Source organism: Mya arenaria, chromosome 12 (genome assembly GCF_026914265.1).
Source record: "Mya arenaria isolate MELC-2E11 chromosome 12, ASM2691426v1".
Lineage (NCBI taxonomy): Eukaryota > Metazoa > Mollusca > Bivalvia > Myida > Myidae > Mya > Mya arenaria.
The window spans coordinates 47,473,129-47,488,091 of NC_069133.1; the positions used below are offsets into that span (position 1 = coordinate 47,473,129).

The 14,963-nt window shown below is 36.6% G+C and overlaps 1 protein-coding gene across 1 annotated transcript; it reads right to left on the reverse strand.

Annotated features, from left to right (window-relative positions):
- Positions 1–4,617: 4,617 nt before the first annotated feature.
- LOC128212521 (uncharacterized) lies at positions 4,618–8,910 on the reverse strand. The gene is made up of 3 exons (XM_052918007.1): positions 8,425–8,910; positions 5,955–6,566; positions 4,618–5,662 (listed from the first exon to the last, which is right to left on the reverse strand). The coding sequence occupies exons 1-3, from the start codon at positions 8,849–8,851 to the stop codon at positions 5,481–5,483; spliced, it is 1,221 nt and encodes a 406-aa protein (XP_052773967.1). The 5' UTR covers positions 8,852–8,910; the 3' UTR covers positions 4,618–5,480.
- Positions 8,911–14,963: the final 6,053 nt, after the last annotated feature.

Here is a 14,963-nt window from a genome sequence, read left to right on the forward strand (position 1 = left end):
GTGACTGAGACAATAGAAGTATCGGTACACTGAGACAAAAGAAGTATCAGTTTGATTGCGCCAATAGAAGTATCGGTGTGACTGAGACAATAGAAGTATCGGTACACTGAGACAATAGAAGTATCGGTTTGATTGAGACAATAGAAGTATCGGTGTGATTGAGACAATAGAAGTATCGGTGTGATTGAGACAACAGTAGTATCAGTTTGATTGCGCCAATAGAAGTATCGGTGTGATTGAGACAATAGAAGTATCGGTGTGACTGAGACAATAGAAGTATCGGTACACTGAGACAATAGAAGTATCGGTTTGATTGAGACAATAGAAGTATCGGTGTGATTGAGACAATAGAAGTATCGGTTTGATTGAGACAACAGTAGTATCAGTTTGATTGCGCCAATAGAAGTATCGGTGTGACTGAGACAATAGAAGTATCGGTACACTGAGACAATAGAAGTATCGGTTTGATTGAGACAACAGTAGTATCAGTTTGATTGCGCCAATAGAAGTATCGGTGTGACTGAGACAATAGAAGTATCGGTACACTGAGACAATAGAAGTATCGGTGTGACTGAGACAATAGAAGTATCGGTGTGACTGAGACAATAGAAGTATCGGTGTGACTGAGACAATAGAAGTATCGGTGTGACTGAGACAATAGAAGTATCGGTGTGATTGAGACAATATAACTATCGGTTTGATTGAGACAATAGAAGTATCGGTGTGATTGAGACAATAGAAGTATCGGTTTGATTGAGACAATATAAGTATCGGTGTGATTAAGACAACAGTAGTATCAGTTTGATTGAGACAATAGAAGTATCATTTTGATTTGAATAAATTAGTTTTCTTTCGATTGACTCACTTTCAAGAAGTATTTGCTTCATACAATATTTATCTTCGTTTGAGTGACACAATGGCAGTATCAGTTTTATTGAGTCAACGGCAGACAAAAGCAGCATATGTTTGATTGAGGCAACATTTGTATAGATTTGACTGAGACAATAGAAGTATTGGTTAAACTGAGGCAGTAGCAGTATCATTATAATTTGGGTAATAATAGTATTCGTTCACTGACACAACACCATTCTTTGATTAAGTGACACAATAATAGTAACTGTTTTATGGAGAACAGAACAGTTTATTTCGCATAAATCAGTGCACTATATACACAATAATATCAGTCAAAACAGCCTTTGATCAAAATAAATTGTATCATCTGCATATACCCATGGGGACCAGTTATAAAATGTATGAGCCAATATTAGTGTAGGTTTAATTGACATACCTAAACGCCAATACCGGTCCCGATCGCCCCGCTTTTGTGGTTCCGGATATATCTTCGGCATTAACTTTACATATGAGCAAACCCTACACAAAAAAATTGGTCCCAACTTCCGCACGTGCATGGATGCTTAGATATTTTCGACACCAAATACCTCATTTTACGGCATTTTCGCGCCATTTTGATGGTAAACAAAAAAACGTTGCACGCGTTAGGAAAGATTGACAAAGGCACGTCAGAGATGTGCCATTGGTAGCGTCACGTAGAGAAAAGAGATACCTTAACGCCAATACCAGTCCCGACCGACCCGCGATTGTGGTTACGAAGATATAGTCGGCATTAAATTTACATGATGAGGTATGGTAAAACCGCTGAAAAACTACAGTTTTTGACGCACTTTGCGGCTTTAAAACCGGTGAATGAATAGCGTCCCAGGCAAACCGAAAATTGCGCCACGTAGGTATGAGCAAACCCTACACAGTAAAATTAATCCCACATTTCGCACGTGCAGGGATGCTTAGCTATCTTCGACCTGAAGTTCCCCATTTTATGGCATTTTCGCGCCGTTTTGATGGTAAACAAAAGAGTTGCAGGCGCTAGGAAACGTTGACGCCGGCACGTCAGAGATGCGCCGACGGTCGCGTCACGTAAAGAATGGAGATACCTAAACGCCAATACCGGTCCCGACCGCCCCGCTTTTGTGGTTCCGAAGATATCGTCAGCATTAACTCTACATTATAAGGTATGGCAAAACCGCTGAAAAAAAACAACGGTTTTAGTAGCACTTAGCGGCCTTGGAAAATGGAGACAGAATAATGTCCCAGGCACACCGATAATTGCGCCACGTTGGTGTGAGCAAACCCTGCACAGAAAATTTTGTCCGAACTTCCGCACGTGCATGGATGCTTAGCTATCTGCGAAACAAGGTATCCCATTTTACGGCATTTTCGCGCCTTTTTGATGGTAAACAAAAGAGTTGTAAGCGTTAGAAACGTTGACGCCGGCACGTTAGAGAAGCGCCGATGGCCGTGTCACGTAAAGAATGGAGATAACTAAACGCCAATACCAGTCCCGACCGACCCGCTTTTGTGGTTCCGGAGATATCGTCGGCATTAACTTAACATTATAAGGTATGGCAAAACCGCTGAAAAACTACAGTTTTGGGCGCACCTTGCGGCCTTAGAAACCGGTGAATGAATAACGTCCCAGGCACACCGAAAATTGCGCCATGTAGGTATGAGCAAACCCTACGAAGCAAGATTACACTCAACTTCCGCACGTGCAGGGATGCTTAGCTATCTTCGACACGAGGTACCCAATTTTACGGCATTTTCGCGCCATTTTAAAGGTAAACAAAGAAGTTGCACGCGTTAGGAAACGTTGACGCCGGCACGTTAAAGATGCGCCGATGGTCGCGTCACGTAGAGAATGGAGAATTGCACTTTGCCGCCTTAGAAACAGGTGACCGAATGACGAGCTAAAAGTTCATATTAAGCGGTTATGTCCCTGCTCGATTTTGCCTGCGCAAATTTTATCTCATTTTCATCATCCTAATGATAAAAGTTTATTTCAGACATGTCCCTTACACCATATTGACATGCTTCTGTAATTAGTTTTAGTTTTTTTCAAATCTATCTAAATAAACTCTACAATCAAGAATGTATGTTTCCAATTATAGAATAAATGTGATAACCCCATATGACAATAACAATAATGGATAAGCCGTCATTCAACTTGGCACAAATTATATTTAAAGTAAAACATTAAATCTAATTTTGAGTTTTGGGACCTTCTCCATGAAGTCTCGTGTGAAAGGGGAGCATTCTTGTATGAATAGAAACCTTATCTTATGCTCTGATGTGATCTTTTTATAGTACGGCATGAACTGGGAACATTTTTATGAAGTCTAGTTTGAAAGGGGAACATTTTTTTATCAATTCCTGTATGAAAGGGGAACTTTATTTTATGAAGTCTTGTATGAAAGGGGAACGTTATTTTAGGAAGTCTTGTATGAAAGGGAAACTTTATTTTATGAAGTCTTGTATGAAAGGGAAACCTTCTTTTATCAATTCCTGTATGAAAGGGGAACTTTATTTTATAAAGTCTTGTATGAAAGGGGAACGTTATTTTAGGAAGTCTTGTATGAAAGGGGAACGTTATTTTAGGAAGTCTTGTATGAAAGGGGAACTTTTCTTTATGAAGTCTTGAAATCATGGAAGGGGAAATTTCGTTTAGGAAATCTTGTATGAAAAGGGAACCCCTTCTATTAGGAAGCATTCTATGAAAGGAAACATTTTGTTATGAAAACACGTATGAAAGGGGAACCTTCGTTTTTGAAATCTTGTTTAAAAGGGTAATCTTTTTTTATGATGTCTTAAAGAATATGGAAACCTTCTCTATGAAGTATTTTATTAAAGATAAACCTTCTTTAATGACGTCTTGTATGAATGGAGAAACATTATTTTATGAAATATCCTATGAAAGTGGACTTTTCTGTTATGAAACCTTGTATGAAACATTCGTTTTTCGTTTATGAAGTCAGTTATGAAAGGGGTACATTCGCTTATGAAGTCTTGTATGAAAGGGAAACCTTTTCTTATGAAGACTTAAATAAAAGGATAACTTTATGTTATGAAGTCTTGTATGTAAGGGGAGCTTTCTTTAATAAAGTCTTGTTTGAAATGGGAACCCCTTCTATTATGGGAGCATTCTATGAAAGGAATTTGTTTGTTATGAAAAGACGTATGAAAGGGGACCCTTTACTATGAACTCTTTTATGAAAGGAGAATCTACTTTTATGAAGTCTTGTTTGAAAGGGTAACCTTATTTTATGAAGTATTGTTTAAAAGGGAACCCTTCTCTGATGAAGTATTGTATGAACGGGAACCTCCTCTTATGAAGTTTTGTAAAAAAGGGAAACCTTCTCTTATGAAGTCTTGCATGAACGGGAACCTTCCCTTATGAAGTCTTGTATGAAAGGCAAACGTTATCTTATGAAGTCTTGTATGAAAGGGGAACCTTCTCTTATGAAGCCTTGTATGAAAGGGGAACCTTCTCTTATGAAGTCGTGTATAAAAGGGGAACCTTCTCTTATGAAGTCTTGCATGAAAGGGGAATAGTCTTTTATGAAACATCCTACGTTTCTGTTATGAAGTCAACCATTAAAGGTGTGCATTCGCTTATGAAGTCATGTATGAAAGGGTTTATGAAGTCTTGATTAAATGGGGAAAGGTATTTTACGAAGTGGAGGAGAATGGAATTTGTATTCTATCTCCATTCTAAAATAGTCCATGACTATATTCCTTTTAAGTGAATCTATCAACTAAACTGCGAATATATATATCTGTAATACATTATATAAAAGAAAGATACATACTACTCTAAAAATCTTAACAATGATTTAAGATCCATATTAAACAAATATGTATACAATAAAACACCGAGTAATAAAAGATCATATAAGTGTTTGAAAATAATTCAAGTTTCAAGTTTGTCCCGTAAACAGATATTAAACTTTCATGACAAAATGTGCATAGCAATAAACATTTTACAAATATAAGGGGGCTTTGAAATTTATATTCCACCAAATACCTACTTCGGGTGGCGAATATTTTTTGTTGTTGTAAATCTTATCTATGCAATCGTGTCGGTGTTTTCATTTTGCTACTTATTTTGATAATGCAAACGTGACAAATACATCAAATAGCATCTGATTAAATACTATTTTCTTATGCTTTGTAATAATGATGTTCTTCAATACCAATCTTTGTATATTTATTTTTAAAGCACAATCTTTAATAAAATGGTAAGGTGAATGCATTCAATATAGCCTCCTTTGGCAGATACTTTTGGTTGTGTCCTGTTTAAGGCTAAGTTCCAATCTTCAACAAGTGCACCCTCCCCCTAAACTCTAGAGTATATAACACGGATGTTTATGGGACCTAATGTATAATTCCCTTCGGTGTCTGTTATCATTAAAGCTAACTCAGAACAGTATGCAACATTTCCCTTTCAAAGAATATCCTTTGTAGCGCTAAAGCACAAATTGCTATTAGCAAATAAATAATACCTAAGAAATTTGGCATCCTGCTGTTCACATTCGGACAATTAAATGGATATGCATAGCTGGGGGATAAACATTCTAGACATATCTTAAACTTGGGTGTTTAAGTATGCTTGATATGTAATCGGTATATCAACTCTGAACACCTAGATGCAAGTTAATGTCCTCTTTTAACCACCCAGTGATCGTCTCGCAGTTGTTTACAAGGTAAACGCCAAGGGGAACCTCGCTGTCTCTATCACGGCAACGCTTTGCAACACTGTTTGCGAATGTTTTGCAACACTCTCTAACGATGCTTTCATTCGATACATCAACTGAAATTGGAATGCATTTGTAAGACAAAAATAGAACCTAATAATTACAAATAAAACACACAAGTACTTTTAACGAAATAATTGACAGGGCATTACAATGATTACACGTATTGTCATTTGACAAAACTACTTTTATAAACTATAAATTATTAGAATGACTCTATTTTATACAGAGATATCGTTTAAAGAGGAACATCCCTATAATTAAGTGTCAAAACCTGATGGATTTGTATTAATGTATTTGCACTGGTAACAACAATTAGGATTGAACCCGTACAAGTTTAACACTTACCTATTCCAAGAAGAGGAAGCGCAACAGAATTGACGACAATGTCATCTTTTTCAAATTTCGTTAGTTTACGAAATATGCTCGCAACACACTCGTCTAACTGACTACTGTCTGAAACATCTTTCCAAATCGGAGTACGGACATGAAACAATAATTTGACAGGCTTATACTCATCGTATCCACAGCACTTGGATTTAACTATGCGTCCTTTAGCGCACAATTTCTTCAGGGGGGCAATTTCAACACTTTTGTGGTAAGCATATTTGATAGTCATCGAAAAGACGCCTCCATATGAAGCACCCTTATACTCTGGACATACAATTGCATGTACAAACGGGTTACGGATATCTTTATAAGTGACTTTAAGGCTTGTATTTTCGCTGCTCCATATAGTGTCATCAGTGTCTTGCAAGGGTCTTGGTATTTGAAGAACCTGAGACTTTTGGGCAGGTAGAAGATGATCAAAATACTCTGACACTTGTTTGAACTTTGCGTAGTTTTTTTCGACAAGATATATGTCTTGCCAAGCGGAACTGACATCCTCTGATCTGGAAAACTCCGTTAAAGCTCGAGCATATTGATAGGCGCAGCTTTTAAGGTTTATACCAGCAACTCCTGGAAATAAAAAAGAAATCATTTCTTTAGACTAATTGAATGTTGTAATATTTCATAATATAGCAGAAGTAATACAGCAAAAGCTATTGCAACAGCCACAAGAACCACCTCGCTACTGATCAATAACAACAACTACTACAACGACAACAACGTCAACAACAACACAGCAACAACAACAACGACATCATCGACAATAACAACTGCACAATCTAATATAATGACAATATAAAGAAAGTTTAGATGAAAACAACACAATCATTAGTCAGGGTATATTTGTGCGAATAAAGTAAGAAAAATAAATAAAGAACAGCTTCTACAGCAAACCTACAAGGGAGCATGTGTATTGAAACAGGAAAATAGTAGTTATCATTTTCTTATTAAAATTGCTATGGAATCGATATTTCAAAGAGGAGTATCCTAAACTAGATCCAAACTATTATTACTATTACTTCTGTTTTGTAACTCAACATAATTTATATCCCATAAATTTACTTGAAGATGCATCATATCTAAATAATGTATACAAGTGAAGTGAAATGCAGGATACTAAATAGGTTTGAGTGTAATTCAATTCCTACTTAAGCTTTCACTTTGGTTATAAAAATCTTAAAGTGAATTATATTCGAATATCAATCTTTTTTCAAGATCTCCCGATATGATCTTTATTAAACGAATGTTTTTAAAATCTTCACAAAAAACAACGTTATGTGATATTTTATGTCCAACACGGCACGGTTTTTCTATTTTGAGTATCGCACGAGTGAAGTTAAGGCGGGAAAATCTGACAATACCCTTTAAGAAATTAGCACCGTTTCCAAGAATTCCTTTTCAATGCAGATGCACAATCAAAACAGATTTATCACGTGAGCACAAAGATATAATATGCCCTAGTAAGGTATTGTAAGGTTTAAAGATAGTATTGGGAATACGCTTAAAACAGTAAAATAGCAAGAACATCAGCAATAAAATCGGAAAAGTATAACTTAAAAAATCTATAAAATCATTAATTCCATAATTTATTTAAATCACAGTATGATATCCATATCCTTGTCTAATGGTTTTCGCTTTCGGCTCAATTAGGCATTAGCTTATTGGCTTTGAAAACAATTATAGATTTATGTATTTATCATATGCAGCTGTGTTTTTATTGTCTTTTCACATTTTGTTAAGTCATATAACCCTGTTCCATGTATATATGTACATATTCGATCTCTATTATAATTGTGTCTATGTATATGTTTGAAATGTTCCGTTCAATGTCTTTTTAAAGGCGGTAATAAAGAATAAAAAATATCTGTCTGTCTCTCTGTCGTGTATGTCGTGTCTGTCTGTCTGTTAGTCTGTTTGTCTGTTTGTCTGACCACTGTCTGAAAGGGACTCAGTCAATCTTTATAAACTGCACTTTTTATGATGAAATAAAGTGTGGCAAATCATTAGAAGTGTTAAAACTACGATACTGACGGCTCTAACCCTTCAACAAATGATATATACTCAAATATTGTCTTTGAAGTCCACGATTTTGAAACGCTTTTATGGATTTCCATTCGATAGTGAGATTCGTATCGCACCAAGGCTGCCTCAAGACATCTTTGAACAGTTCGAAATTTTCGTACGATCCTTTCTGATAACGTCTGTTCAAGACTCGTGCAAATGCTTTTTACGCATGTACTCATTATTCGTGGATCACCCCGGGCAGTTAGAGCAATATGTTGCGTTTTGGTTGGCAAGAGCATTAACTTATCTTAGCTTTCACTTATCTATAATCTAAACAAATACTATGTTATTATAATCATTAATCGATGCCAATGATTTATTTTCAGGAATATTCTTATTCAACGAGTATAAATAAGAGATTTACCTGAAAAAACAAAAGGAAACGCTATTTTCGTCTGCCCTATTTTTGCAGCCATTTTCAGACTACCAAATATATTCAAAAATATATTGTCCTCTGCATTGTTATCATTCCCAACTGCTCGAGTAGGATGTATAATTGTTACTTTTAAATTCCCTCCACTAGTCAGTATACATCCGGTTTTCTCATGTATAGGCGCATGGTTTAGTTCTTCCAAACAAATCTCGCCACCTTCTTTCTTCAAACATTCAAAAAGCTCTCCTCTGCTTTCCCTAGTTCCATCCGATTTCACAACACAAGGAATGACGATGCATGTATTATCCTTTGCAAATTCCATAACATCACCGCATATTACATGTACCACCTTTTTGATCGGTATATCATATATGTAAAACGTCTTAGATGAACGCCTGTAAATAGTCGAAGTCGCCATTCAAAATTATTAAATGTGTTTGCCTTGTTATTGATAAATCACACAATAATAGGTTTTGTAATATTACACCAACCTTATTTAAAATAGCAATGAATTAAAATTGATAGACGGCAAAAGCTAATCAAATATTTATTCTATAAATAGCTATTGAAAATGGTAGTAAAGAATATCTTTATCGGCAATATGATTAAGCAAAATAATAACCTGATTAAATTGTGCGAGACGTTAAGAGCAATACATTTTGCATGTGTCTTGTCGAAATATAAAATTCATCAGCTCTTTATACTAGAATACAATGGAATGCAATATTTGCGGAAAACACTTAAGGAAGACTAAATCTAACAATCGGAGGCATACAGTCAATCACAAGTATGACGACATTAACACTGGTTTGATTTATACAAATACAGTCCATGGACGCTGGAAGGTATTTTGTATTGGGGAGGCGGTGGTGACCCCCTCCGTCTTGAGTGTTTATTTTTTTAAACACGTCGCTTAAATCATATAACGCTTTTTCTGGACTCACATCAATATTTTAAAACAGCTTTAAATCGACAAAGGATCACCCATCCCTGTTGCGCGTTTTTTTAAATCACGTCGGATCAATACATTTTAACGCTATTCAGTACTCACAAAAGTGGTTTGAAATAGCTTTAAAAATAACGAAAACTGTTGAGTATACCGATTGTTTTCAACTACTTTCGTTATAATCATGCAGCGTTTATACGTAAAAATATTTATGAGCATTGTCGTCTGTAGTTTGCACTTTCTGTCATTGATGTAATAAGAAGATTTATTTCATATTCAAAAAGCCATTCGGCCTATGAGGACAAACACAATATTTACAAATATTTACAATGTAATATACACATACATGCATTCGAGAAGGCACACACTAATTATTTAAACAATGCTCTAACGAAAACAATGTTACTTTATAATAGTAAGATGTCTAACATCGCCAATACAATCTTATTATTATAGTACTATATATGCGTCAAACTTAAAATCATAACAAAATCATTTAAAGGAGATTTCATTATGGCATGAGATTGTATGATGAATAACATTCGCGGTTTGGGTGAGATGATTTCAGTATTGGTTTGAGTGAGTCAATAACAGTCTTTGTTTGAATGAGTCAATAACCAGTCTCAGTTTGAGTGAAACAATGACATTCTCTGTGTGAGTGAGACAATAACAGTCTTCGTTTGAATGAGTCAATAACAGTCTTCGTTTGAGTGAGTCAATAACAGTCTTCGTTTGAATGAGTCAATAACAGTCTCAGTTTGAATGAGTCAATAACAGTCTCAGTTTGAGTGAAACAATGACATTCTCTTTGTGAGTGAGACAATAACAGCCTTTTTGAGTGAAACAATGACATTCTCTGTGTGAGTGAGACACTAACAGCCTTGGTTTGAGTGAGACAATAACAGTCTCTGTTTGAGTGAGTCAATAACAGTCTCGGTTAAGGTAAGACAATATCAGCTTTGGATTGAGTGACACAATAACAGTCTCGGTTTGAGTGAGTCAATAACAGTCTCGATTTGAGTTAGACTATAACAGTCTTGGTTTGAGTGAGTCAATAACAGTCTCAGTTTGAGTGAGATAATTACGGTCTTATTTTTATTTAGACAATAACAGTCTCGGTTTGAGTGAGTCAATAGCAGTCTCGATTTGATTAGGACAATAACAATCACGGTTTGATTGGGATAATAGCAGTCACGGTTTGATTGGGACAAAAACATTCACGGTTTGAGAGAGACAAAAACAGCCAAGCTTTGAGTGAGACAATTGCAGTCTCGATTTGAGTAAGAAAATTGCAATCAAGGTGTGAAAGAGACAATAACAGTCACGGATTGAATGTGATAATAAGAGTCACTGTTTGATTGGGACAATTACAGTCACGGCGTAAGTGAGTCAATTACAGTCTTGGTTTGAGTGAGTTAATCAGAGTCTCGATTTGAGTGACACAATAACAATCTCGGTTTGAGTGAGATAATTTTAGTCCCGGTTTGAGTTGGTCAATTAACGTCCTTGTTTGAGTGAGTCAATAACTGTCTTGTTTTGCGTGAGTCAATAACAGTCTCGGTTTGAGTGAGTCAATAACAGTCTTGGTTTGAGTGAGTCAATAACAGACTTGGTTTGAGTAAGACAATAACAGATTCGGTATTAGAGAGTCAATAATAGTCACGGTTTGAGTAAATCAATAACAATCTCGTTTTGAATGGGACTTGGTTTGAGTGAGTCAATAACAGTCTTGATTTGAGTGAGACAATAACAGTCTCGGTTTAAGTGAGACAATAACAGTCTCGGTTTGAGTTAGACTATAACAGATTCGGTTTTAGAGAGTCAATAATAGTCACGGTTTAAATAAGTCAATAACAATCACGTTTTGAATGGGACTTGCTTTGAGTGAGTCAATAACAGTCTTGATTTGAATGAGACAATAACAATCTCGGTTTGAGTGAGACAATAACAGTCTCGGTTTGAGTTAGACTATAACAGTCTTGATTTGAATGAGACAATAACAGTCTCGGTTTGAGTGAGACAAAAACAGTCTCGGTTCGAGTAAGACAATAGCAGTCTTGGTTTGAGTCAGACAATAACAGTCTCGGTTTGAGTAAGACAATAACAGTCTCGATTTGAGTTAGACAATAACAGTATTGATTTGAGTGGGACAATCACAGTCTCGATTTGAGTGAAACAATAACAGTCTCGGTTTGAGTGAGACAATAACAGTCTCGGTTTGAGTAAGACAATAACAGATTCGGTTTTAGAGAGTCAATAATAGTCACGGTTTAAATAAGTCAATAACAATCACGTTTTGAATGGGACTTGCTTTGAGTGAGTCAATAACAGTCTTGATTTGAATGAGACAATAACAATCTCGGTTTGAGTGAGACAATAACAGTCTCGGTTTGAGTTAGACTATAACAGTCTTGATTTGAATGAGACAATAACAGTCTCGGTTTGAGTGAGACAAAAACAGTCTCGGTTCGAGTAAGACAATAGCAGTCTTGGTTTGAGTCAGACAATAACAGTCTCGGTTTGAGTAAGACAATAACAGTCTCGATTTGAGTTAGACAATAACAGTATTGATTTGAGTGGGACAATCACAGTCTCGATTTGAGTGAAACAATAACAGTCTCGGTTTGAGTGAGACAATAACAGTCTCGGTTTGAGTGAGACAATCACAGTCTCGGTTTGAGTTAGACTACAACACTCTTGGTTTGAGTCAGACTATAACAGTCTCGGTTGTAGTCAGACAATAACAGTCCCTGTTTGAGTGAGACAAAAGCAGTCTCGGTTTGAGTTTGACTATAACAGTCTTGATATGAGTGAGATAATAACAGTCTCGGTATGAGTTAGACAATAACAGTATTGATTTGAGTAAGACAATCACAGTCTCGATTTGAGTGAAACAATAACAGTCTCGGTTTGAGTGAGACAATAACAGTCTCGGTTTGAGTTAGACAACAACAGTTTCGGTTTGATTATGACTTTAACAGTCTCGATTTGAGTGAAACAATAACAGTCTCGGTTTGAGTGAGACAATCACAGTCTCGGTTTGAGTAAGACTACAACACTCTTGGTTTGAGTCAGACTATAACAGTCTCGGTTGGAGTCAGACAATAACAGTCTCGGTTTGAGTTAGACAATAACAGTATTGATTAGAGTGAGACAATCACAGTCTCCATTTGAGTGAAACAATAACAGTCTCGGTTTGAGTGAGACAATCACAGTCTCGGTTTGAGTTAGACTACAACACTCTTGGTTTGAGTCAGACTATAACAGTCTCGGTTGGAGTCAGACAATAACAGTCTCGGTTTGAGTGAGACAAAAGCAGCCCGGTTTGAGTTAGACTCAGTCTTGATATGAGTGAGGCAATAACAGTCTCGGTTTGAGTTAGACAATAACAGTCTCGGTTTGTGTGAGACATGACAGTATCGGTTTGAGTTAAACTACAACGGTCTTGGTTTGAGTCAGACTATAACAATCTCGGTTTGAATCAGACAATAACAGTCTCGGTTCCAGTGAGACTTTAACAGTCTTGATATGAGTGAGACAAGAACAGTCTCGGTTTGAGTTAGACTATAACCATCTCGGTTTGTGTGAGACAAAAACAGTATCGGTTTGAGTTAGACTACAACAGTCTTGGTTTGAGTCAGACTATAACAGTCTCGGTTTGAGTCAGACAATAACAGTCTCGATTTCAGTGAGACTATAACAGTCTTGATATGAGTGAGACAATAACAGTCTCGGTTTGAGTAAGACTTTAACAATCTTGGTTTGAGTCAGACTATAACAGTCTCGGTTTGAGTCAGACAATAACAGTCTCGGTTTCAGTGAGACTATAACAGTCTTGGTTTGAGTGACACATAACAGTCTCGGTTTGAGTTACACTATAACAGTGTCGGTTTGTGTGAGACAATAACAATCTCGGTTTGAGTTAGACTGTAACAGTCTCGGTTTGTGTGAGACAATAACAGTCTCGGTTTGAGTGAGACAATAACATTATTGGATTGAGTGAGACAATAACAGTCTCGGCTTGAGTTAAATTATAACAGTCTTGATTTGTGTGAGACAATAACAGTCTTGGTTTGAGTGAGACAATAACAGTCTTGGTTTGATTATGACTATAACAGTTTTGGTTTGAGTAAGACAATAACAGTCTTGGTTTGAGTGAGACAATAACAGTCTCGGTTTGAGTTAGACAATAACAATCTCGGTTTAATTATGATTATAACAGTCTTGATTTGAGTGAGACAATAACAGTCTCGGTTTGAGTTAGAAAATAACAGTTTCGGTTTGATTATGACTTTAACAGTCTTGGTTTGAGTGAGACAATAACAGTCTCGGTTTGAGTTAGACAATAACAATCTCGGTTTAATTATGATTATAACAGTCTTGATTTGAGTGAGACAATAACAGTCTCGGTTTGAGTTAGACAATAACAGTCTCGGTTTGATTATGACTATAACAGTCTTGGTTTGAGTGAGACAATAACAGTCTCGGTTTGAGTTAGACTATAACATTATTGATTTGAGTGAGACAATAACAGTCTTGGTTTGAGTTAGACTATAACAGTCTCGGTTTGAGTGAGGCAATAACAATCTCGGTGTGAGTGAGACAATTACAGTCTTGGTTTGAGTTAGATTATAACAGTCTTGGTTTGAGTTAGACTATAACAGTCTCGGTTTGAGTGAAAGAATAACAATCTCGGTTTGAGTGAGACAATAACAGTCTTGGTTTGAGTTAGACAATAACAGTATCGGTTTGAGTGAGACAATAACACTCTCGGTTTGAGTGAGACAATAACAGTCTCGGTTTGAGTGGGACAATAACAGTCTTGGTTTGAGTTAGACTATAACAGTCTTGACTTGGGTTAGACAATAACAGTCTCGGTTTGAGTTAGACTATAATAGTCTTGATTTGAATGAGACAATAACAGTCTCGGTTTGAGTGAGACAATAACAGTCTTGGATTGAGTGAGACAATAGCAGTCACTATTTGTTCGGGATAAAAAAGTCACTGTTGGATAGGGACAATAAACGTCACAGCGTGAGAAAAGCAATAACCTTTACTGTTTCAGTGAGACCATTGCAGTCTTGGTTAGAGTGAGACCATTGCAGTCTTGGTTAGAGTGAGACCATTACAGTCTTGGTTAGAGTGAGACCATTGCAGTTTTGGTTACAGTGAGACCATTACAGTCTTGGTTAGTGTGAGACCATTACAGTCTTGGTGAGAGTGAGACCATTGCAGTCTTGGTTAGAGTGAGACCATTGCAGTCTTGGTTAGTGTGAGACCATTACAGTCTTGGTTAGAGTGAGACCATTACAGTCTTGGTTAGAGTGAGACCATTGCAGTCTTGGTTAGAGTGAGACCATTACAGTATTGGTTAGAGTGAGACCATTACAGTCTTGGTTAGAGTGAGACCATTACAGTATTGGTTAGAGTGAGACCATTACAGTCTTGGTTAGAGTGAGACCATTACAGTCTTGGTTAGTGTGAGACCATTACAGTCTTGGTAAGAGTGATACCATTGCAGTCTTGGTTAGAGTGAGACCATTACAGTCTTGGTTAGAGTGAGACCATTGCAGTCTTGGTTAGA